The sequence below is a fragment of the Chaetodon auriga genome, chromosome 21 (genome assembly GCF_051107435.1).
Source record: "Chaetodon auriga isolate fChaAug3 chromosome 21, fChaAug3.hap1, whole genome shotgun sequence".
NCBI classification, from domain to species: Eukaryota; Metazoa; Chordata; class Actinopteri; order Chaetodontiformes; family Chaetodontidae; genus Chaetodon; species Chaetodon auriga.
Genome location: NC_135094.1, coordinates 22297398 through 22324350, shown reverse-complemented (window position 1 = coordinate 22324350; position 26953 = coordinate 22297398). Strand labels below are relative to the sequence as shown.

General features: G+C 41.6%; 1 protein-coding gene across 2 annotated transcripts; it reads right to left on the bottom strand.

Annotated features, from left to right (window-relative positions):
- Positions 1-3867: 3867 nt before the first annotated feature.
- On the bottom strand, positions 3868-26298 carry trdmt1 (tRNA aspartic acid methyltransferase 1). Of its 2 annotated transcripts, XM_076721408.1 has the most exons (11): positions 26172-26298; positions 24676-24785; positions 24294-24370; positions 17156-17227; positions 11950-12015; positions 11413-11482; positions 11242-11301; positions 9144-9469; positions 7348-7405; positions 6642-6771; positions 3874-4906 (listed from the first exon to the last, which is right to left on the bottom strand). In XM_076721408.1, exons 1-11 carry the CDS (start codon positions 26233-26235, stop codon positions 4806-4808), a joined length of 1134 nt encoding a protein of 377 aa, XP_076577523.1. In that variant the 5' UTR covers positions 26236-26298; the 3' UTR covers positions 3874-4805. The 2 variants fall into 2 exon arrangements, 1 of the variants encoding a protein (XP_076577523.1); XR_013075797.1 differs by lacking the exon at positions 9144-9469 and having other exon boundaries at positions 3868-4906.
- Positions 26299-26953: the final 655 nt, after the last annotated feature.

Here is a 26953-nt window from a genome sequence, read left to right as displayed (position 1 = left end):
CCAGGTGTGGCCTTGCATTCCCCCACCCCCTAACACCTCACCCCACTGCCCAAGCTTTCTTAAAAAATGTCCTAGTCCTAGTCCCAGTATTCTAACTACCTTACAAAGATTGGGAAATTAAAAATAAAAAAAAAAAAAGATGGACAATGGACAATTTTTTTTCCTGGTAGTGAGGAGGATATGGTATTAAAAAAATTTTTATGTTCTGTAGTTGGAGGTGAGTTGGTCTTTGGACGTATTGTTTTCAGTTGAATTATATGGTTGATTTAAATGAGTTTCTTGTTTTTGATTGATTTAATTTGTCTTTTATTTCTTTTGAAATTAAAAACAATTCACTCCTCACCTTTCTTTCGCATGTTCTATCCATCTTTTCCATCTTCCAATCTGTCCTTCTCTTTTTCTCCATGTCTTTGTCTTTCCCTCTCTGACAGTCTATTTCTTTGTCTGTTCCTCAATCTCCCTCTATTTTTTCTCTTTTCATGTTAGTATTTATTAATTCTGCTAGTTTTATTGATTGATTGATTTATCTTGATTACTCCATGTATGCATCCATGAATCTGGGTACTTATGTCTCCAAATGTCTAGGATTCCCAATCTTAAAATCAACCCTCCCAAATGATTTTAGTAGAAGGATATTTAAATAAGAGTTGATTCATATTTGTTTCAGTGTCTTGAAAACTAAGGCAACTGTTTATTTTTTGTGAGTGGGTTAGCTATTAACAAGAATAAATTGTGTCAGTTGATCTCAACTACTAAAATAATATTGACCTCCAAAAGTTATTTTTAAAATTGTAATCCCTGCTGATTGTACCAAAAGAAATTACACATTACTTCCCAAATGGTTTTCCCAAAATAATGCATCTTCTGAACAAGCATGGCTTTCCGGTAAAAAACAAAAATCAGTACCTTTTCCTTGGCAGTACAGAAGTAAAGCCTTTCTTTTTAGCAGATCCCCAATCCCTGTGACAGTAAAAGTTCAATGAAAATTAATTTAAAACACTGAAACAGACACCGCCTAGCGGTTCAATGCCCTTGTCAACCAGTGAAGTTGCAGTTTACATCCATGTCTGTCCAGAACCATATATGTAGTGATGACTTTGAAGGAATTTAATAAAAGGAATTAAGTGTTATTTTTGAAATGGAAGTTATCACTATATTGACATATATGATTCCAGTTAATAATTTCCAGCGAGAAACTGCTGCTTTCAGTTCGAGACTATTTTTACAGTCGAGCACAGAGGACTGATAAAGAGATTCATCCCATGGTGCAAAGACAGTCACCTGAAGATAGAAAAGACTTTATTGATCCCACTCTGGCGAAAGTTACTTCAAGAGGTAGAAAAAAGAACAAATATACCAAATAGGCAATAAAATGACACAAAATGAAATCAAAAGCTCAATGATGCTCGATATCAGCAAAACTAATGAGCTTGTGGTGGACTACTATGCATATTTGAAGCATTGTTGCAAAGAAGCTACAAATTCAAAATGTGGATGCTTCACACACTTCAACCCAGCAGCACAGAGGATCTGTACAATCACCACAGTTTCATGGTGGGCACCGCAGATTAGTATCACCAATTCAGTCTCCGATTAATTTCTTCAAGGCATTGTGGCGTTCATTTCATAGTCCTCTTTTCCTTTTTTCACTTTAAAATTGCACTAAAGAAAAGTAAAAAAAAAGTAGCTCCTTCGTCGTCATTAGTTTTTGTTCATTTGGTGTGTTTTCTGATCTTTTTGTAAATTCTATCTTGCAACTGTGTTGCTACTGGTAAGTGGCCCCTCTGTTATTTTGGCCCTTGTCACCATACAGAGAGGAGTAGGGGCATTGTTTACACATGCGAGCAGCTGATCGTGTTGTTTAAACCTACGTTGACATCCGGAGAGAGGACTGTAGTCCCAGATGAGTTGAAGAGGCAACGACGGGACTGCAGAGCCGAAGCTATACAGAGGGCCAAGGCACGTAGATACAGACCGTCTGTTCTGGTGATCATTATGGAGAACGTGAGGTCTTTGGTGAAGACAGACAAGCTTGTCATGCTGGTCAGGACTCAGAAGTCCTGAACAGTCGTGGCTCCACTCACACGTCTCAGACCAGAGCTTGGAGGTATCTAGCTTCAGCTGTGTGCAGGTGGACACAGATGTGGCTCCGAATGAGAAGTGGTGTAATCCTGGCCATGTTACCATTAAGGAATGTTTCTGTAGCCCGGACATTGAGCTGCTAGCTGTGGGGATGCGGCCTTATTATTTGCCTCAGGAGTTCATAAACGCCATTGCATACATACATTGCATCCAGTGTGAACAGACCATACTGCCAACCTGGACTGTACACTGCTTTCCCAACAACAAGCCCTGGATCACCAGTGACCTGAAAAGACTGCGTAATAGGAAGAAACAAGTCTTAAGATCAGGGGACAAAAAAGAACCGAGGAGTGTTCAGCACATGCTGAGGGAGAAGCTGACAGGAGGCGCCTACAGGAGGAAGCTCAAGGCAAGAGAAAGACCAGTAGCCGGCAGCCTTGAGAGGGCCAATGAGCTAAGCTATTTTTTCAACAGGTTTAGCTCACAGCCAGGTGTGGCCTTGCATTCCCCCACCCCCTAACACCTCACCCCACTGCCCAAGCTTTCTCTCTCCAACCCTCAACCTCCCCTGGTGATACCTCTCTTGGACTCAGATCCCACATCCCCTAACATCTCCCACAGCACCCCCTCCACTTGCACCATCCCTCGCCTGACTGCAGGCCAGGTAAGAAGACAGCTGGAGATGCTGCACCTGGGCAAGGCTGCTGGCCCTGATGGCATTAGTTCAAGAGACCTGAGGACTTGTGCCAGCCAGTTGTCTCTGATCCAGGGACACCTCTTCAACCTGAGCCTGAGCCTGCAGAGTGTCCCGTGCTGTGGAAGACGTCCTGCGTGGCTCCTGTTCCAAAGAAGTCTTGATCTGGCCTTACGACTACTGACCCTGACTAAGGACCCATTGCCCTTATATCGCGCATGATGAAGGTGCTGGAGAGACTGGTCCTGGTCCACCTCTGACCAAAGGTAAAATCATCACTGGACCCTCTGCAGTTCACCTACCAACCTCATCTGGGTGTGGACGACGCCATCATACACCTGCTGCAGCGTGTTCACTCCTACCTGGAATGCAGCGGCAGCACTGTGAGGATCACTTTCTTTGATTTCTCCAGTGCATTTAAACCAGCCGCTGCTCCTGGGTGAGAAGCTGCGAATGATGAGAGTCGATGAGCCCACAATCTCCTGGATTACTGACTACCTGACTGACAGACAGACCAGTTTGTTCAACTGGGCAGCGTTCTGTCTGAGACCGTGGAAAGTAGTACAGGAGTGCCACAGGGAACTATTGTGTCTCCTTTTCTATTCACCTTGTACACCTCAGACTTCCAGTACAACTCCTTATTGTGCCACCTGCAGAAGTTTTTGGATGAGTCAGTGGTGGTGGGGTGTATAAAGAATGGATGAGAGGAGGAATACACAGCAGTGGTAGACGATTTTCTGGAATGGTCTGGTAGAAATCATATGCTGCTTAGCGTGGCCGAGACCAAGGAGATGGTGATTGATTTCAGATGGAACAGGATGACCACACAGCCACAGTGTATTCTGGAGGAGAATGTCACAGTGGTGGAGGATGACAAATACCTTGGAGTACACCTCAACAGACTGAACTGGAAAACAAACATCAATGCAGTCTACAAGAAGGGGATGAGCAGACCAATTCCTGAGGAGGCTCAGACCATTCAATGAGTGCAGCAAAATGTTGGAGATGTTCTACCAGTCTGTTGTTGCCAGTGCACTCTTCTTACAGTGCTACAGTGTGCTGGGGGAGCAGCATCAGAGCCTGTGACACCAACAGACTGAACAAACTGATCAGGAAGGCACACTCCATTATTGGCTGCAAATTAGACACTTTTGAAGAGGTGGTGGAGATTAAGACACTGGACAGACTGTTATCCATCATGAATAACCCTGAACATCCTCTTCCCTACCTTGTGGACAGACAGAGGGGCATCTTCTCCTATAGACTGATCCAGCTCTGCTGTCACAAGGACCACTTCAGGAAATCTTATATTTTTAAGAATTGCTGTTATTCTATATTATATACTTAGTTAGAGCACTTTTTTCTTCGTTTTGTTCTCATCCTTATTCTTCTTTATTGTATATATTTAATGTTTATGTGTATATTTAACCTGCTGCTGCAACAGCACTTTACTTTATTGATCACAATTTGGATCAATAAAGTAAAGTCTAAGTCTAAATGTAATGCACTAGTCTTGCTTAAAATAGATGATTCAAAAGTGAATGTTTCATCTTTAACTTTATGCCATTTGGAGATCAGTCCAGTTTCTCCTAAATGTTTGGTTTGTATGGAATTGAAGGAAAACATACAAATCTAGGTAAACAGAGAAAGAATATTTATTGATACATACTAGCAAATTTGAGAACATATGTCGAAATGATTTTGATTTTTAAATAAATATTGCCAGGTAGCACTAATAAGAATACCCCAGGGAAAATGCATCAATTATCAATTGGGTTAAAAGAACAAAACAAAAAATGCTTCATATTTCTTTTTTTTTTTTTCTTCAAAGTTCATTCAAGTTCATTCATTCAAGTTCAGCCGAAAGACATGTACTGTTTGAAAGTAAGTAACGTACATATTAAACATCCCCAATAAAAACCAGACAATACATTTTCAGACACAGCCATTGGGCAAAAACCAATCTGTAATGTAATGTAATGTACAGTGACAATAAAGATGGTTTTCCTCCTCCAGTGTGTCTCACGAGCTAGAAAACCAGTAGCTGTAGAAGTCTGGCCACCACCACAACATTAAGGCTGTTCCCTAGGACTCTGTATCGCTGCTTGATAGCAATCTGCTCTGGAAAGGCTGCAAAATAAATTCAGAAAAATATTTTAAAAATATAAAACATAAAATAAAATTCAGAAAGTAAGGAACACTTGGGCATGCAATCCATCCAATAGTATAAAAAAACCCATATAATTTAGACAAGGATTTAGGAAAAAATAATGTAGCAGGCTATATGTGCAAAAAAAACAATCCTCCCTTTGGACACATTGATGTCACTCAGTGTTAAATTCTACTGTCATTCATTTTTGAGAAGTGATATTGATGAACACTTAAAATTACAATTAGTCATTTGGCAGACGCTTTTAATCAAAGCAACATACATATGAAGGACCATTCTACCTCCCTGAGCCACAGCCGCCCTAAACATATTGCCTCTCTGAAAATGAGAAACAAACTCTGTACAATGTTGTTTTTATGTTCATTTGAATGGCCAGGATAATTTATGTCAGGGGTGGGGAACCTCCAGCCTCCAGGCCATATACGGTGTGCGGGACTGCTAGATCTGACCCACGAGGTAATTCATAAATACAAAAATCAGTTTCATCACACACAGTGTTGACATCATGTTAGTACATCAACGCACCTGTCAACAAAATATAAGTAGATGCGAAGTGTCACGCTTTCCAAGAGAAATGTTTAGATTGTTTCTTGATGAAGTAACAGGCAAGGCACTGTGCCTAATGTAGTTCATGGGGAAGTGCTCACAGTGATGGAAAAGGCTATTCTCCAGCATCACTACAACTCTAAAACATTGTAAACTGGATGAGCCGCAAGGACAAATGTGCTTGAATAAAGTTAACGCTCTTCAGAAACATTGTTATGCAGGTAACTTTTGTGGTTAGACAGCAATTACATGCATTTAGAGCATTTTACACTATAATACAACAGAAAACAAAGCAGAACACAAAACAGCCTCAGCAATTTGTCAAGCATGAAAATTGAAAGAGAATGAAGAGGGATTGATATTGCACATGCATGAAAGAGAGCGATGGGGCCCATGATCAGGATATCATAGCTCATATGAATGCAGTGGACTGAATGAGAGAAGTGTATGACATGGATTTACAATACTTAAATGAGACAGTTGTCATGGGGTAATCTCTGGCTGTGACTGTCAGCCCTCCAAACTCCTGTGTACTTTATATTCTGTATTATCACTGATAAATAATTATACAGAATTGCATTACATGATTATCAAAGAAAGCTTTTTTTTTAATGTCTCTTACATGCATGTACACATGCTCCCTCTCTCTCGCTCACCAACAGGTGCATGCTTTCTATCCCCCCCTCTCTCTCCTCCAGGAGTTAGTTGACGTTTAAGCATAAATATCATGAAATAAGTTCTTTGCCAAATCTCCAAACTTCAGGGTAATCTAGCTACTGGTTGTATTTTACAACCAAGAGCAAAATCACTATATATTAATGAAATGTGGCATGTTGAACACATAAGTGATTTTTCATTTTATAAAAAATACAGTAAAATCATATTAATGTTACCTTATGTGAACAGTAACACTCCAAAGATAGATTTCCACTCTACATACATCTGGCCGGATTTAACTTGGTTGCATCTTGTCAGACAATATGCAAGTTCAAACACTTTTATTGTTAACAAATTTTCAGAATACCTGATAGCAGGGGATGCTACAGCTCACTCAGCATGACTGGCTGCAAATCATTTTGAGGGATACACAAAAAAAAGATGTATGTAATCTGAAAATAGGCCTAGAAGAGACAAAGGTTTTTCACTTACAGAAGCTTTGAGGGAAACCCATGAGGTTGGCAACTTCTCTGGGAGTAAAATAACGAAGTTTCAATTTCAACAGCCTCTGGAGTTTCTCCTCTTCAGAATACTGGTCCAGACCTCTAAACACACTCTCCATCTGCAGAGCACACAAAACAAAAGAATTAATCACACAAGCATAAAAAATGTCTGCTGCTCTGATGCTCAGTAGGACTTGGGTAAGGCAAGCTGGGATGTGTTAATAATTGTATTATTCTATGGACCTAGAACAAAAAAAAGAAATGCGATTTAATAATCTGAGGAACTCCTTGAATTAAATCTGAGGTCACAGGTCTTGGGTGTTATTCTAGATTGAGATCGAAGGATCAAGTTCCAATTTAACAGGGTGACGAAAACATAATTTTTCCACCTTAGAAACATTGCTAGAGTGCAACCGTTTACAAATAAAAAAGATGCTGAAAAACTGATTCATGACATAACACACTATTTACTGGCCTCATTAAAAAAACAAACAAACAAAAAAAAACACTGAGAGACTTTCAACTCATTCCAGTCCCCCCCCCCCCCCCCGCAACCCTGAAAGGGATAGTCGGTATAGAAAATGGATGGATGGATGGATGGATGGATGGATGGATGGATGGAAATTGAGTGATGACACAGAAGGGAGCAGCAATATTCAAGTACAACCAAAAAGCAACAAAAAGCCAAAACCTACCTCTGTTTCCATGCAGCACTGTAGTACTGAGCCGGTTCCCTCCACATACCGCCCATAGCTATGGATAAAACACACAGTCACACTTTTCAGCAAATGTGTTTTGTCTTTTTCCTCACTTTTAGTGTTTTATACCAACAGTAACTAAACCCCAAAACCATGTTTTCAGCTGAAAACTATTATGTCTACGTATTTAGTAGTGTCTTTATATTTTAGTATCTGACATAATGACTTATGATGCAGCATAGATTCTTTTAAATGCATGCAAATGTGTTACCCTTTACTTAACACCAACAATGAAACATTACAATGAGGTATGCTGCATTACAGGTGCAACCATATGAACTTCACTCTACTTAAAGCATACACTGATAACTTATGATCGTTCATGGAGTATTATAGCATCCTATGAGCCCTTACAACAGTCTTTTGTTGTGTGCGTATAGAGGGGTACAAGTAGTCAAAATGTATTATAAGCCCCATCAGTCAGTCTGTAGTTTATGACTTGTCAAGAGCACTCATAAGACCCTTGGATTTATCAGTCATTATAAGCTAGATTTATAGTTATTCATAACTGTTGATATAGTGCACCATAAAGCATTATGAGTGTAGTCATAATGCATTATGATTTATTATGATGAGCATTATAATTCACTATGAATGCGCTCATAATGCACTATAGATGTGGTCTTCATAGAAAATGTTACCCACTTGTTTGTCTACTGCATAATTCCATATGTGTTCCTTCATAGTTTGGATGTGTTCAGTATTAATGTACAATGAAGAAAATAAATTGAATTGAATGGGAAGGTGCATCCAAACTTTTGACTGGTACTATATGTCAGTAAGCAGTCTATGAAGGTATGCCTACAGGGTCTGTCCCCTGTGCACACTGAAGTTATACTGAAATGAGCAATCTGTCTCCCATCTCATTTTAAGTGACAATTGTAGCAATTTCAACACGAGCAGGCAGAAAACACAACATGCTGTTGTAGTGTTTATCTGATCCCTGATCAGTTTAGCCACTGAGTGATATGTGTGGGTAAGGTAGTTGCATGAGTGTTGTAAGCTGCCTAGCTAAAATTATGCTGTTCAGCTTCAGGTGCATTGCCCCATTACCATCTGGGCAGTAAAGTCCACCCTGATTTGAACACCAAAACGGATTAAGCTCAGATTTGTGATCTGGCCAACAGAGATGCATATATGCAGCTTCCGGTAAACAAATGTGTATTAAATCCCATTTGATTTTATCTGGATATGAGACTCTTGAAATGACAAATGTAAATGATGCAAGTACAGAAGGATGGACCAAACAATAAAGAGAAGAAATCTAAAAACAGGAAAGATGTTGCTGTTCTGACCAGATCCACATACTACAACCAAATACGTAGTTTTCAGCTTTTAATGGTGAGGGTCAACATTTTTACTACAGTTATTACACTCATACACACTTCTACTTACACCCGTCCAAGGACCCTCGGTGACATAATGCATTCCCCTCACCTTAAGCTTAACCATCGCAACTAAATGCCTAACGCTAACTTAAACCTAATTCTAACCCAACCCTTAAAACCAAGTCTGGACCTTCAAACAGCACTCTGAAATTGTGAGAACTGGGCAAAATGTCCTAATTTTCCAAAAAAGTCCCCATTCTGTTGGTTAAAAACTCAAAATAAACAATCCCAGCCCCACACACAAACACACAAATTCATGCGCATGTGGTGGCAGTTGCTTGTAAGATATAACAATGAAATAAGTGAAGACAGTGACAGTTAGATGAAGACAGTTACTGTACCCACCCTTTGGTAAAGCAAACAGACCTCCTGCATGTGGGCTGAACAACGTCCAAGAGCAGAGCATATCGCAGCAGTATTTTAGAAGGAAGGAGATAGTGTTCCATGTTTACTTCCATCTGTGGTTCCAAGAAGTCTTGGATCTGCCTGATAGACAGATCATTGTTCTGATTTCTCTTCCTCTGAGCATCCATTATTGTCTCTAGTTTATACAGGATACGACCCTCCTGCATTTCCTCTTCTGGCTGGCAGATACCGGGGTGGGGAGGACACAAGACTGTGGACTGCTCGGGGGAATTGCTCTCAGCAGGATGTGAAGAAGCATCTAAAATCTAAAATTACATATTTTGTCATGAACCTGTTCCAATTAAAATCTGCACAGAGTTTGATGCTAAATGTCCAATGTGTTTTACCAATGACTGATTTCTTATATTCTTATTTACTGGTTGCTAAGTGATAACTTTGCCTCTTTCTATCCTTTCACTTGTCCGTCTGGATGAAGCAGTATACAGCATTTTGTTCTCCACAAACAAAACGTGACTTTTCTGGAAACCATTTAAACAAAATATAATCTAGCTGAAAAGAGGACTTTCTACAATTTATAACCATGAAAGACCATTCAAAAATATGTAGTCCTTGAAGTCACAGGACTGTCCCAAATCAAGTGATTCATGGGATTAAATAAGTTATCCTTGTTTATGAAATCACCTGTCTTAAATGAATTTAACTAATCAGTCTCATCATTATAAATACATCTACGTAGCAGGTTAATCCAATAAACCATAAAATAATGAGAAAATAATAATCACTGCCTTCAGGTAAAGACACACAAAATCCAGTGAGAATGCATCTGAAGTCACCTGGCCACTGAAAGCTCTGGCTGGAGCGTGACATCATGCCTGGGCAGTGCTCAGTTTTGGCCCATCCTTTTTCCAACATGGCCGCCCCAGGTATGGAGAATGGGCATGTTCAATCCAATTAAAATTTATATATATAGTGCCAAATCACAACAGAAGTTGTCTCAGGACACTTCCCGCATAGAGCAGGTACAGACTACACTCTTAATCTACAGAGACCCAATAAGTCCCTGACGACTCACAAGCTTTCTCATATTACAGCTAAAAAGTACACTATAATATAAACATACTGAAGACATTTTAGAAGAGAAGTAGGGAAAGCAGGAAGAGAGTATTCATTGACTGATCTGATTTTCGTGAGCCTGGTGCATTGTGCAGAATGGGCTCATTTCCAGAAGTTTGATGATAATTGTGCAAATTCAGATAAAGCAACTGGTCCATTAATTTGCAGTGCCGTATCCATCACACACCACACAGGCAGATCTCCTGCACTCAACTACAATTACAATTAGTCATTGGCATTATCCAAAGCGACATACATATGAATTCACACACCAATGGCACAGCGTCGCGGGCAGTTTTGGGGTTCAGTATCTTGCCGAAGGATACTTTGGCATGTGGGCTACCCAGGCCAGGGATCGAACCGCCAACCTGATAGGTGGACGACCGCTCTACCTCTTGAGCCACAGCCGCCCTGATCAGTTGGCTTGACATCCATCGATGGATCGTGTGTGTCTGAACCTTCTGGGTTGGTGACCTATTGCTAGATAATTGCTAATAAAGGTGTCTGCCTCACTTGTACCCAGAAAGTGGGAGAGCAAACAGGTTTTTGATTATAGTAAAATGTTGTTTCTGAAGGGCTAATCGGCAGACAATGTTTTGAAGCAAAATACTTCATTAGATAAAAACGTGATTTTTGATAACGATAATATCTATCTTTTTCAATAAACTTTGAGTTGAGACTTTACAATGCTAGAGCCAATGGCAACTGAATCATGCAAGTCAGAAACAATCCTACACAACCTCCACTGGAATGTAATTCTACAAATAGTATAATAATAATAACAATAATAATAACAAAAGTAGCATAGCCTCATCTTTATTTGCAACTGCAGTAATACCAGGTTTAAGCCAATACGTTCTGTCATATACCAACACCTCTTCACACTCATACTCTTTGGCATCTCATGTAAGCCTTGCAAAGCCTTATTGCCAGAAGGTCTTTTTATCATGTTAGCAAGCCTTACCTTTTCTGCTGAAATCTTAGCAATCAGGAAATAACGCAATCTTGAATTTGGGATCCCAACCTGGATTAGGCATATAACAGTGATACAAATATAACTTTGTATACATAACTTCCACAGTGCAGATATATTTAATGAAAGTAGTCATACAGTGTGTTCACAGTGTGTTCTTACACTTGTGGGTGAGACCATGATCTCCTGGAAAGTGTATCCACATTCCTTCAGTGTTTTCACCAAATGATCCCTGGAGAGTAGTATACAGTAATATGAGGAAAGATCTAGAACATCATTATTGTGGGCAATAAGAGCCAATTATCACCAAAGTCATAGCTGAATTATTCCAAAATCAGTTGAGAGGTAGAGGACTTAATCTGAGTCACTGATTGCACATGGGCAAAGTTCTTAAGGTAATTTAAGAGACACTTTTTAATCTGTTAACAATGTGAGTTACATTATTGTATTTGCTGATAAGGAGGAAAAGATCACCACGACATCCTAAAAGTGAGTACCTTGTAGACAGAGGTACCACTACAGATTTCTCAATATACAACATTGTCATTTATACCATTAATAGATGATCAGTCTGTCAGTCTACTTCCCTCATTGGTAAAAATCATAGATCACAAGGTACACATAAGGTATGCATGGAAATATTAGAAAATGTGAAATAGTAATTTTATTCTATTGGACACTATTTGACTCCATCATTACCTGGCGGAGGATCTCTCAAAGCCTTTCACATTCTCCAACAGGATGAAGCGGGGCAACCTGCACAGCCTGGCCACATATTGTAATATGAAAGTTAGTAAGAGAGGATGAGAGGCCTTATTGACAGAAACATTGCAAACATATCCTTCCTTGGTCCACTACAGAGAGAACAGATCTGGGGCTTTGTTTATAAATTTGTGTGTGGAATCCATAACTCATACCTTACCCGCTACGCTCCTGCAATCTATACTGTTCACACTGTAAATATCTTAGTATATCCATATCTAACCCATACTATATTTTTATATATTACCACTATTTATTACTCTGCACTTTACTTCTGGTTAGATTGTAAACTGCATTTCATTGTCTCGGAGTTTGTACTCTGTGTGATGACAAAAAAGTTGATCAAATCTAATAAAGGGTCAATGTAAAACAACTTATGGCACTGTGTCTCCAGCATTTAAACAAAGTGGTCAGACATAAAGGAGGGTAACAAAAAAAGCATTGGTGCACACCTTCAGAGCATGAAATGGTGGGGGAAAAACACAGCTTTTGAGCAGTTACTCCATTTCAAAAACTGGAAACTAGAATTCCATTTGGTGAGATGTGCATAAGTATTAAAATATGTAATGTAATAATGTACTGTTGTGACTGTTCTTTCTTAAGATATTGAAAGAAACAATGAATGTAGAAGTAATCCTATCTTTTAACCAACAGTTCTGCGATACACCATAGATATATGTGATTAAGACTGACTGGCCAGTTTCTCTTAAAATGGAGAGCTGCTTATGAAATATGTGGGTTACTGCAAGGATATAACACTGTTGACCTGAATGTTTATGACAAGTAGAATCTAGATAAATTAATCTTTTCATTTCAGTCATAGCAAATGTGTGAGACGGGTCATTAGAAAAAGCTGAGTTCCATTCACTTCTTCGCCATCTATGTTTCCAATCTTCACTTTTTCCAAGTGTATGTATGTATGTATGCAGGGGTCAGTGTTTCCACTACAAGAGGGTACACTCTCTTGTAAAGAAACTTTAGTAGAATACCAATAATACTCCACTAAGGTGGAGAATTTTCTTTTGCACCATCTACCAGTTCATTAAACATTCATATACTACAACATTCTATACATAGTGGTCAAGTGATATTTGACACTGGTTATACGTGAGGCAGGAACATACACTTTTTCCAAGTGTATGTATGTATGTATGCATACATACATAGGATGGCGCCGTGGACGGCTGCCTCGGTGTGTTGGTGCGCGTTGTTTTGTTTTGTTTTGTGTTTTAAACCTGTTTTTTGTGACGGTACCTGGAGCTCTTTCACCAGAGAAGAGCTCATGAACATCAGAGGAGCAACACCAGAGGATTTATCTCCTAAATTTCTGCTCCCAACAGTGGAAATTTTGGATATACTGGTCAAAGGTGCGCTCACCCTCGCTCACGCAGTGAAACGCAGGAGGAGAGGAAAACGGGCCGGCACGCTCGTGCGCCTTCGCCAGCGCGGACTACGTACAGCGTTACCGGGAATATTTCTCTCTAACGTGCCTTCACTGCCCAACAAACTTCAGGATTTGCAACTGCTGTTGGGTAAAAACAAGGACTTTTCTTCATCTGCGGTTTTGTGCTTCACCGAGACGTGGCTCTGTGGATTAATACCAGACTCTGCGCTGCAGCTGGCTAGCTTCCAACTCCACCGCGCGGACAGAGACACGGAACTTTCCGGCAAAACTAAAGGTGGAGGAATCTGTTTCTACATCAACAGTGGTTGGTGCAACGACGTGACAGTGATCCAGCAGCACTGATCTCCTGACCTGGAATCTTTCACTATTAACTGTGAGCCTTTTTATTCACCCCGTGAGTTCGCTTCATTCATTCTGGTTGGCGTTTACATCCCGCCGCGAGCCAACGTGCAGGACGCACAGCGTGTGCTCGCCGACCAGATACTGCGTGTGGAGCGGACCAACCCGGACTCTTTAGTTTTTGTCCATGGCGACTTTAACAAAGGTAACCTCACGCACAAACTCCCTAAATACAGACAGTTTATCAAATGCCCGACCAGAGAGGAGAACATTCTGGATCACTGTTACACCACAGTCAGGGATGCTTATCACGCCGTCCCCCGTGCTGCACTGGGCCACTCTGACCACGTCATGGTACACCTGATTCCTGCGTACAGGCAGAAACTAAAGCTCTGCAAACCTGTAGTGAGGACATCAAGGAAGTGGCCCAGCGAGGCTGTGGAGGATCTACAGGCGTGTTTGGACTCTACTGACTGGGATGTGTTCAGGACTGCTACCAACAGTCTGGATGAGTACACGGAGGCTGTGACGTCCTACATCAGCTTCTGTGAGGACTGCTATGTTCCATCACGCACCAGGGTGAGTTACAACAATGACAAACCCTGGTTCACAGCCCAACTCAGGCAGCTAAGGTTGGCAAAGGAAGAGGCCTTCAGGAGTGGGGACAAAGACAGACACAAAGAGTCGAAGTACAAGTTTAGCTGGTGAAAGGTGGTGAAAGAGGCTAAACGACCGTACTCTGAGACGCTCCAACACCAATTCTCAGCTAACGACTCTGCGTCTGTCTGGAAAGGGCTCAGGCAGATCACAAACTACAAGCCTAAAGCCTCCCACTCCATCAACGATCGACGCCTAGCCAACGACCTGAACTAGTTACTGCCGCTTTGAAAGACAAAGGGACAGTCCAGCAACCATCCCCCACGACACCTCACAACAGCTCCAGCTCCAGTCACCTCCACCAACGCCCACCTTAAAGGCCCCCCCCTCCCCCTCCCCACCCGCCTCAGTGACGACTCTTTCCATCCATGAAAGGGACGTCAACAGACTCTTCAGGAGACGGAACCCCCGGAAAGCAGCTGGATCGGATTCTGTCTCCCCATCTGCCTTGAAGCACTGCGCTGATCAGCTGTCTCCAGTGTTCACAGACATTTTTAACACCTCATTGGAGACATGTCACATGCGTGAGGCTGGGGAAACACGTCTCCAACGCTAAGACCATCGGCACCGGATCCCCCCAGGGCTGTGTTCTTTCTCCTCTGCTCTTCTCCATGTACACAAACAGCTGCACCTCCAGTCACCAGTCTGTCAAGCTCCTGAAGTTTGCGGATGACACCACCCTCATCGGACTCATCTCTGATGGTGACGAGTCCGCCTACAGGTGGGAGGTTGACCATCTGGTGACCTGGTGCAACCAGAACAACCTGGAGCTCAACACTCTAAAGACAGTGGAGATGGTTGTGGACAACAGGAAGAACTCAGCCTCACCTGCCCCCATCACCCTCTGTGACTCCACTATTGACACTGTGGAGTCTTTCCGCTTCCTGGGAACTATCATCTCCCAGGACCTCAAGTGGGAGCCGAACATCAGCTCCCTCATCAGGAAAGCTCAGCAGAGGATGTACTTCCTACGGCAGCTGAAGAAATTCAGCCTGCCAAAGACAATGATGGTGCACTTCTACACAGCCATCATTGAGTCCATCCTCACCTCCTCCATCACTGTCTGGTACGCTGCTGCCACCGCCAAGGACAAGGGCAGACTGCAGCGTGTCATTCGGTCTGCAGAGAAGGTGATTGGCTGCAATCTCCCATCTCTTCAGGACCTGTACGCCTCCAGGACCCTGAGGCGTGCAGAAAAGATTGTGGCTGATCCCTCTCACCCCGGACACAAACTCTTTGAGTCACTCCCCTCTGGCAGGAGGCTGCGGTCCATCAGGACCAAAACCTCACGCCACAAGAACAGTTTTTTCCCATCTGCTGTCAGCCTTATCAACAAGGCCCGGAACCCCCCCGACACTCCTCACACTCCTCCTCGGACTCATTTTGTCACATTTGTCACAAATACAACTCTATGCGTTACATTAACGCTCAACTTGGACTTCTTTCTGAAAAACAGACTGTGTTTCCCAAAAATAGCAAACAACAAAAAACAGACTTGTGTATATATATTTAAATTGTTATATTTTGTGCTCATATTTTAGTAGATGTGTCATGCACCAATTTCACTACAGTAAATTCCTCGTATGTGTAAAAGCGTACTTGGCAATAAAGCTTTTCTGATTCTGATTCTCAGGAACAGAACAAACTTGCACACCTTGAAAGGTATTAAACATAACCAGCAAACTGTTTCCAAAAACACAGCTGATATTGAATGCTGAGTTAGAGCGCTAAAATATCACCTAAATCTCCTCAACATATTTGAATGTGATTTTTTTTTCCTGACCAATATTGCTGCCTGGTTGTGATATCAAATGTGATTTTTGGATAATTAGATAATTAAATTGGCGCCTAACTTCTGTGTTGGAAACCGTGATGTTTCACACTCCCAATTCTTTGTGGATTTATATTTTTTTTTCTTCTTCATTGTGCATTAGCCTACAGTTACAATCAGAATATGCTCCTAAATATCAGAGAATTAATTCCAGCTGTTTCATCTCGAACTTTTTTGAGTCTATTGAAAGAAATCCATGAGTATGTTTTCAGCATGCGAGACTGGAGAGCAATGCTGCCTTGGGTTTAACTGGATTCCATCTTATTGGGACTGACTGGGACAATGCGACTTGTGGGAAATCAAAGTATGTGTTTTTACATCAATAGCAACTGGTGTGGATGCAGAAAAAGCATATCAACATTGTTCCAGTATCCTGGAATCAGTTTTGAAATCAAGTGTAGATCATATTATACTCCCACAGAGAAGCCCTGTCTGTCATCCTTGCAGGTGTTTGCGGCTGCTTGAGTTAGCTTTACAAACTGACAGGATAAGCACTGCCAGAACCCTGAAACAACAATATGATATGCTTAGAAGTTTAACTGAGTCATAGATCAGACTTGTTCCTACATTGTTTATGAAAAAAAAGAAAAAAAAGACGACTCCGTTGGTCTTTTGAAACTGCAATGAGTCCACTGCCTATCTTTTCAAACACCAAAATGCTACAGAGTGGTGTTTCTTTCTCAAAGGATTTCATTTTGCATTTTTGCCAACTCATGGCATTACTGTCAATTTTCCAACAGTTGTTGGATAACTGTTCACAAAGCTAGGTAGTTAAAACATTGTTATTAATATAAGTTATTATAAGCAGCTCTTGTGATTAGACAATTTCAAATTGTGATTTTGATATAAAAATACTTATTCACTGAAACTGAACAAAGGACATCAAAAAGCTAAATCTGGAGATTAAAGACCTTGGAAGAAGATCAAGGATGTACAGGAAGCTCTTGGTTCTGAGGTCAGCAATGTCACCTTGAAGTCCTATCCTGCACATAGAAAGAAACAAAGACTTCAGTGGCGAAGCAGTTTTAAATTGATAAGACATTTAATGTGATGATTTAGAAAAAGGTTACGATGATAAAATAATATAAATACTAAATACTATATTAGAAAAAACAGAAAGTAACCAGAAGTACAAAGAAGAGTTAAACATAAAAATATAATAAAAATTAAACAAAAAATAAAAATAAAAATAAACAACCACTGCAATAGTACAACATGACAGGAAAATTAAATGTGGGCTCCTTAACATCAGATCTCTGTCCTCTAAAGCTGTTTTAATAAATGAGTTAACATCAGACCATTATATTGACTTATTTTGTCTGACTGAAACCTGGTTGTGTCATGAAGAGTATGTTAGCCTAAATGAAGCTACTCCTCTGAGTCACATTAATACTCACATTCCTTGAGGCAGCGGCCGAGGAGGGGGAGTTGCAGCCATTTTTGACTCAAGCCTTTTGATCAACCCTAAACTTAAACTCAATTATAACTGAAAGCCTTGTTCTTACTCTTTCACATCAAACCTGGAAAACAGTGCAACCAGTTTGACTTGTTATAGTGTACCACTCTCCTGGTAATTACTCCAAATTCATATCTGAGCTCTCTGAGTTTCTATCAGGTTTAGTCCTTAAAACAGAGTAATTATTGTAGGTGACTTTAATGTACATGTTGACATTGATAATGACGGCCTTGACGGCACTGTGTTTATCTCATTACTAGACTCAGTTGGCTTCTGTCAGAATGTACATGAATCTACTCACTGTTTAAACCCCACACTCTGTTCTGACATACAGCATTGAAATTGAACACTTAATAGTCTCCACACAGAATCCACTTTTATTGGGCTATCATTTAATAACTTTTGAATTCCTATACCAGACTTCTGTCTGATGAGTGTTGTAGCTAAATTTAAGGATATGATCCAATCAGCATTTAATTCAATGCCATGTCTCCATACAACAGAGGAATCCTATCCTACTTCTTTAATGATAAATTTCTTGCTATTAGAGACAGAATTCATCAGCTCCTGCCGTCAATAGGTACTGACTTATTTTCATACACAGAAACCACACAAATTGTTACTAAACCTGTTGCAGTTTTAGACCGTTTTCACCTGTTGACGTTCGCCAACTAATTTCAATAATGTCGTCATCAAAATCATCAACCTGTATTTTAGACCCCATCTCAAGTAAGCTATTTAAAGAAATTTTATCCTTACTTGGTTCTTCTTTATTTCTGAGTATGTTGCAATGACTGTTTGTTATTAAGAAAATATAAAAATATAAATATAAATAATTTAATAGGAGGTTACAAATGAAATCACACACACACGTGTATGTGTGTGTGTGTGTGTGTGTGTGTGTATATATATATATATATATATATATATACACACACACACGAAAACATGTGTGTATATATATATATATATATATACACACACACACACACACACACACACACACACACACACACACATATGGAATAGATCAAATAGTTAAAAAGTGCTTTAAAAATGGGGGGATAAGTGCTGAAATAAGTGCTATTAGTGAAAGTTTTAAAATCCAATTGTGAGTTAAAAGGCGCTATAAAATTCAAGCAATCCAGTATGTGGGTAAAAAAAAATAAGACACATAAAATTATAATAAACATAAATGGGATAAATACATGAATAAATAAATTAATATAAAATTCAGAAAGCAAGACAGTCATAAAACATCTCTGTTTCCAAGATGGCACCGCGTGAGTGGCAGCAAGTTGCAGCAGCTCTGTCTTCTGTTTTCCTCACTTTAGTGTTTTTTTTTGTATTTCTGTATGTTTTTCTTGTGTTCTTTCTTGTTTTCTAAAACCCCTATGGGTATGCGCAAGTAGGGGTTCCGCGTTTGTAATTTTTGAGCTCTTTTTTCTGTTGTTTTTTTGGACTTTCTGAGTCTGCCTTGGGAGACCCTTTCAGCCATGGCTCAATTGTCTACACACGGGACCAGCTGTTAGCCCTCAGACACACTGGACTGCTCCACACTGGGAAACCAGAGATTCCAGCGGAGATAAGGAGGAAACGGAGAGGCTGTAGAGGGGGTCTCAAGCGCTGGGAGAGAAGACGGAGATATAAACCATGTTTGCCGGCCGTCATCATGGGAAATGTGCGCTCTCTCTCCAACAAGATGGACGAACTATCAGCGCTAGTAAGGCTGCAGCGGGAGTACAGGGAGAGCAGTCTTATGTGTTTTTCGGAGACATGGCTGAAGCAGGACACACTGGACTCTGTTGTCTCCTTAGATGGATTTACCCTAGTCCATGCAGACCAGAAAGTGGCAGAGAGTGGTTAGAAGAAAGGTGGTGGACTGTGTGTGTTTCTTAACAACAGATGGTGTAACCCCGGCCACATCACTGTTAAAGAGAAGCTCTGTAGCAGGGACATTGAGCTTCTTGCAGTCAGCGTTTGGCCACATTACATTCCTCAGGAGTTCTCTCACGTTATTGTGCTGACTGTGTACATCCCCCCGTCGGCTGATGCAGCTGCTGCCTGTGAGCACATAAACAGCACATTGTCTATGCTGCAGACAAGACATCCACAGGCCCTCTCTCTCATCTCTGGGGACTTCAATCATGCCTCTCTCTCTGCCACTCTCCCCAACTTCACAAAGTATGTAAACTGCCACACAAGAGACAACAAAACTCTGGACCTTCTATATGCTAATGTCAGGGACACATACACCTCCAACCCCCTCCCCCCTCTTGGTCGCTCTGATCACAACCTCATCCATCTGCAGCCAGAATACACATCGGTGCTGAAAAGACAGTCTCCACAGAGGAAGGCCGTGAAGACCTGGACTGAGGAGGCATGTGAGTAACTGAGGGACTGTTTTAACACCACTGACTGGGACACAATGTGCAGCTCTCATGGGGAGGACATTGACAGTCTGACTCACTGCATCACAGACTATATCAACTTCTGTGTGGAAAACACTGTGCCATCCAAGAGAGTATGGTGTTTTCCCAACAACCAGCCCTGGGTGACCCCTGAACTGAAGGCTCTGCTAAATGAGAAGAAGAGGGCCTTCATCTCAGGAGACAAGGAGGAGCTGCGGAGAGTACAGCGGGAGCTGAAGTATTACATCAGGAGGTGTAAGGAAAACTACAGAGAGAAACTGGAGCAGCGCCTGGAGAAGAACAATGTCCGAGATGTGTGGAGAGGTCTGAAACATATCTCGGGCCATGGCAAAAGTGGGGATGGACAAGCCACCACTGGAGATCGGACCTGGGCAAATGAGTTAAACTTGTTTTTTAATAGATTTGACTCTGCCCCCACTCCAGCCCCCTCTCACTGGGGCCCCACTTCTTCACACCTCTCCAGGCCAGTCGTCTCCCCCAGCTGCAGTCCTTAACACCTCAGCTCCCCTCAGACCACTCTGCTCCAACCCCCGTTGTCATCAAGATCCCACCACCACCACCACCACCTACAGCTCTGGACTACCCCCCACAGTCACCCCCCTCCCCCCTCTCACTATGGACCAGGTGAGGAGGGAGCTCAGGAAGACAAAGGCCAAGAAAGCCACAGGCCCAGATGCCATCAGCTCCAGGGTGCTCAGGGAGTGTGCAGACCAGCTCGATCAGGTGGTTCTGTACATGTTCAACCTGAGCCTCAGTCTGGAGAGAGTCCCAGTCCTGTGGAAGACCTCCTGCGTGATGCTGGTTCCAAAAACAGCCCATCCCAGGGAACCAAGCCACTACAGACCTGTCGCCCTAACCTCCCACCTCATGAAGACCATGGAGAGGATCGTCCTCAGCCACCTTCGCGCCCAGATGAGCTCTGTGCTGGACCCGCTGCAGTTCGCATATCGACCTGGCATCGGGGTGGACGACGGCATCACCTATCTGCTACACCGGGCCCTGTCTCACCTGGAGTCTCCCGGGAGCACTGTGGGAGTCATGTTTTTTGACTTGTCAAGTGCTTTCAACACCATCCAGCCTTCAATGCTGCGGGGGAAAATGGAGGCGGCTGGTGTGGACCAACAGCTGGCTGCATGGACCATCGACTACCTCACTGACAGACCACAGTATGTGAGGCTACACAGCTGTGTGTCAGATGTGGTAGTCAGCAGCACAGGGGCCCCCCAGGGAACAGTGCTGTCACCGTTCCTTTACGCCCTCTACACCTTGGACTTCATGTACAACTCCACCATCTGTCATCTGTATGACAGTGCCATTGTTGGCTGTGTGTCGGAGGGGTCATCACAGACTTCGTGGACTGGTGTCAGCAGAACCACCTGATCCTAAACACCAGCAAGACCAAGGAGATGATTATTGATTTCCGAAGGAAACCTTCCCCTCACACACCGGTGAACATCCAGGGCTCGGACATTGACATGGTGGACTCACTTCAGTACCTGGGTGTTCACCTCAACAATAAACTGGACTGGACAGACAATACTAACGCCCTGTACAGGAAGGGCCAGAGTTGCCTACACCTGCTGAGGAGACTGAGGTCCTTTGGTGTGTGAGGGCTCTTCTCCGGACTTTCTATGACACTGTGGTTGCCTCTGCAGTGTTTTATGCCATGGTGTGCTGGGGAGGGGGCAGCACGGACAGAGACAGGAAGAGACTGAACAAACTGGACTCCATCGAGGAGGTGGCAGACAGAAGGATGTTAGCTAAGCTGACATCCACCATGGACAACTCCTCCCACCCCCTGCACCACACTGTGAGGACCTTGAGTAGCTCCTTCAGCACAAGACTTTTACATCCCCAGTGCACGAAGGAGCGCTACTGCAGGTCATTCCTGCCCACAGCCATCAGACTGTGTAACAGTGCACAATAACATCAACTCAAATGCAAGTTGTACTGATCACATCTCACATTTTTCCTGTTTTCATCTGCAATCGTCATTTTTAAATGAGTAGTACATATAAGTAAATAAGGGTGTACGTATTGTATATATTGTAAATTACCATAGGGTATATAACACTTGTGCAATATTTTCTTGTCTTCTCGTCCTCTGACTTCTTGCACTCTGTCTTGTTGCTGCTGTAACATGTGAATTTCCCCCCATTGTGGGATAAATAAAGTCTATCTTATCTTTCTTTTAAAACAAAAAGGGGGGTGAGGGGGGTACAAAGATACACCGAGCTCCTCTGTTCTTCTCCCTCTCCATCTACATGCTTTGATGTCCTACCTAGGCATGTCACCAACTTAGCTTCTTCCCTGGAATCTTTATGCTTTGTGATCTCGCAGGTTCCCACGGATAGTGGCTGAATCTGGATTGTGGATTATAGCTCCTGCCATGGCCCTGCCCAACATCAACTGCAATCACTATTAGTCATACTTACATTATTATTACATCCACTGTCACTGTCACTGTGATTCTATGTTTATATACTTAATTATATTTTAACAGTTGCTGTTATTCCATGTTTATATGCTTAGTTATATTTTTTGAGAACATTCTTTTTCTCTTAGTTGTCATTACTCATCCTTATTCTTCTTATTGTATATATTTTATGTTTATGTGTATGTTTAAACTGCTGCTGCAACATAATAATTTCCCAAATTGGGATCAATAAAGTCTAAGTCTATTCCAATAATGTCGGTCTCTCTTGCTCAACTCTCTCACCCAACCAGTCGAGGCAGATGGCCGCCCACCCAGAGCCTGGTCCTGCCCGAGGTTTCTTCCTGTTAAAAGGAAGTTTTTCCACCCCACTGCTGCCAAGTCCTTGCTCATGGGGGAATTGTTGGGTCTCTGTAGATAAAAGAGTTTGGTGTGTCCCAGCTCCATAGGAAAGTGTCCTGAGACATCTTCTGTTGTGATTTGGTGCTATATAAATAAAACTGAATTGAATAGAAAAGGGACAGGAGAGCTATAAAAAGGTGCAAGTCAAGCAGAGGAGTGAAACGCCGACTAACACTAGACTGAACTTGGTTTGATTGTCACCAGCTGGACACACTAATTTACCATACAGAGTCTGGTTTCAGGATGTTGCAGTTACAGTTACTGTCTGCAGTACTACTTTCTACTGAAATCAAAATTTGAAAGAGCATATTTTCCAAATTGCAAGAGCCACAATTTTAATTATAACCTACATAATTAACATAATCTTTCACTGCAGCAACTGAGAGTTTCAACCAGTGACCAGTAATTTCATCTGCTATAATGATAATTGTGAACCCAAACTTAACTAGCTGTTGATTTTGTTGTTTGGGTAAAACAACAAGAGACAAAGTCCAGATGTTTTCTGGTTAATATGCTCTCTGCACACCACTGTCTGTTTTCTTAGTGAACAGTTACGTTTTTACCATGAGTGGGACATAATGCAGCTGTTGTCCACCTCTTTTCAGGTCATGTCATTATAGCCGAAATTTGTCAAGTAAGCTTAAGTACAACACAAATGCATCTTATTTAGTGTGAGGTTAATTACAAGTTACAGGGATCAGGGTACAAGGTTAATTTATTTATCATTATACAACACAGGGCTGTACAACAAAGTACAAGTTGTAGCTCCTTTATGCTACTCACAAACCAAAAATTATATAAATGGATGAAAAAAAAAAGTTTTAAAAAATTTCTTTTTAGAAACTGCAGATGATGAATTGTGGAGTCTCAGCCTGAGGAGATAAGAGAAGCTGGCCAATGTGGTTAGCAGCATCTATTGTAGACCAACACACTGGAGCAATATTGGGTATTTAATATTGAGGGATGGTCAAAAGAAACTGTGTCAACATTAAGCCTTATTTGAAGCCATTAAATTGACCGGAGCAGTAACTTGGATGTGGGAAACTGGTTTTTCACGTTGCCTTTTGTTTCATCTCACATAGCCAGACCTAATGCTATCTCCACACTTCATACAGCAACGTAAAATCAGCTGGTTTTGTTGTTACCTATTTGGAGCCACTGCACACACCTGTTTGCTTTTTCTTTCAGATATGATTATTTATACTGCTTAGAAAGTGAAACAAGGTAGAATCATTCTTTACAAAACAAAACAAACAAAAAAAGTGAAATAAGGTGATACAAATTTTAGGTTATATCACCAGTCTTTAATATAAAATAAGACCTACCTTGTGAAAGGCTGGCAAGGAGGGCTCATCAAAATCATGTCAAAAGATAATTTATTGAAGTCATCTAGTGTAATGCCCTAAAACATGTAATAAAAAAGACAGAAAAAAGTTATAAAAAGTAATAATAATGGAAAGGAAACAATCAGTCCCATAACTCTGGTTTGGATCTGTATATCATTACATCTATACATGTGTGTATTTTAATTCTGTTGGTCATCCATCCTCATATGGAGGCTACAGCCTGTCTTGGCAGAAAGGTAGTGCAACACCCTGAAAAGGTTGCCAGTCGCAGAGCAACAGACAAAATTAAGTGCTTAGAGGTTTAAATCACTGTCTTGTTCAAATGCTTGCAGTCGTGCCTAAACCCTCCACTGTCACTCACCTCAATGGTCTTGCTCCAGATGGGAGTGTCAGGGAAATTGTGCCTGTAGATTTGATTAGCTGTGGTGTTTATGTCGATGGCAGCCACTATCTGGCCAGGTATGCCGCTCTCTGGAGGAAGAAAAACATATTATAAGCTACAGATGAAGATTTTGTAAACTTGATTTTACTGTGCCACTACATGCCTGAATTTTCAGCTCCACAGCAAACCCCTCATGGTGAGGTGGATAAAAAGGTAGGAGCAAGCTAACGCAAACTGCTCATAATTCATATAAGCAACAAACAAAGCAAGATGGTAAAAAAGCTTTAAAATACACAAAAATAAACAAAAAGGACTACATTAAGAAATCGTTAAATCAGAATGTGGCGTGCTAAAGTAAATATATCAGCAGCTCTCTGCTAATACCAAAACAATACAGACACACAAAGCAAAAATCAGTGAAGTGGTGGTGGTATAGGAGGAGTAGGAGCAATATTTGTATCTTCAGAACAATGAAGGAGGGAGAGTGCAAGTCTAATATAAATCTGCATCCAGGTTTTGTGCTCTACTCCAGTTATGCCTAGTTCAAATAGCCCACTTCAGGGCACCCTGGTTAGCAAACACCTGACACAGACCTTGTTGACCTGGGCGATGTCCCAGCAGGTTTGACTCTCGTAGTTGCACGTTCACTCATACTGAGGTAGGCAAGCAGCATTAAAGACCTTGCCAAAAGCCCCCCCCCCCCCCGGTCCTCACTGGATACCCTGTGCCCTGACTGTTCTCAGTTATAACCTATTAGGGATTGTCTGTAGTACTGGAAATCAGACAGAAGGTTGGTCCAGTGCGCAGTACTTCCTGTACAGGGAATATATATAAACATAATATCTGTTTTTTGTTTTTGACACATGTAGGTGGAGGAAAGACTCATCACATCAAGCCACAAAGTCTTCCACCAACAGCCCATGGTCCTGTTTCTCCCTCTCAAGAAAGCTAACAAGAACAGAATTATCAGCAAGGTTTAAGATGTGTCTGTTCCTATAGTTGTTGTGACACACATTTATGTTCGTGATGTAAAGAAGGGGGTGCTAAATAAAGCATCGGTGGCAATAAAGTGTAAAAGGGAAGTGGAAATGCTTGTTCAATGGCAAAAATTAATGTAATGACACGAAAAATAGTGCTTAATTCTGTGCTTGCAGACACATCCCTCATAACTACGCGCTGCTTTACCCCACGACATTTTCCATATCCTACGCAGTTATTGCCAATACTCCATAACAAAACTGCGCAGGCCTGGGCCGTCGGGCTCATCTCAAACAAAGTAATTGGGAGAGATAAGTCATTCATCGGTTAATAGTTAAACTAGTTGATCCGAAACAGTTGTGAATGGAGTTTTCCGCATAATAATCCGCTACAGAGAGGGACAACGTGGCAGAGAGAATACATCTTTAATTGGTATGGTTTAGCACTTTTGATAAATCAAATAAGGTGAAATCAGTGTCTAGTAACGATAAGCTTACCCTTTAGAGCGTAATGCATCCCTCCTATCCCACTGTAGAGCTCGAGCACCCGCAGATTGTCCATGTTGCTGCTGCTGCTGCTGCTGCTGCTGCTGCTGCTTCTTCTTCTTCTTCTTCTTCTTCTTCTTCTTCTTCTTCTTCTTCTTCTTCTTCTTCTTCTGTTGTTTTCTGGCGGTTGGCAAACAACTGTTAGGTGCATTACCGCCACCTTCTGGACTGGAGTGTGGAGCAGGATAGCTTGTAACTCTACATCAGATCCTTTACACTTTTCAACTATTTTGTCAATATGTATTTTCCATGTAATCATCTTGTCAAACCAAATCCCATCCAAAGCCCAAGCTTCTACCTTCCTTATTTGTTCCTGCAATTTCCTAGCATGGAATGCCAAGTTCCGTCCCCTTTTCCACATAACCCCATCATCTGCAAATAATGAGGTCCCTATGGACCTGTCCGTATTACTGAATATGTCACAGGGGTTCCATTCTCTACTATGTATTTCCCACTGTAAGTTTTTCCCACTCTCACTGATATCATCCTGTCTGTTAAGAAATGCTTAATCCACCTGTACATTTTCCCCCTTATCCCCCTATGGTACAGTTTGATTAGTAGCCCCTCCCTCCACATCATGTCATAGGCTTTTTCCACATTGAAAAACACAGCCATTACATTCTCTTTATTTACATGAGCTTTCCTAATTTCATGTTCTAAACACAGAGCGGGATCTACAGTACTCCTTCCTTTCCTGAATCCACTCTGATAGCACTTTATTTCTCCCCTCCTTT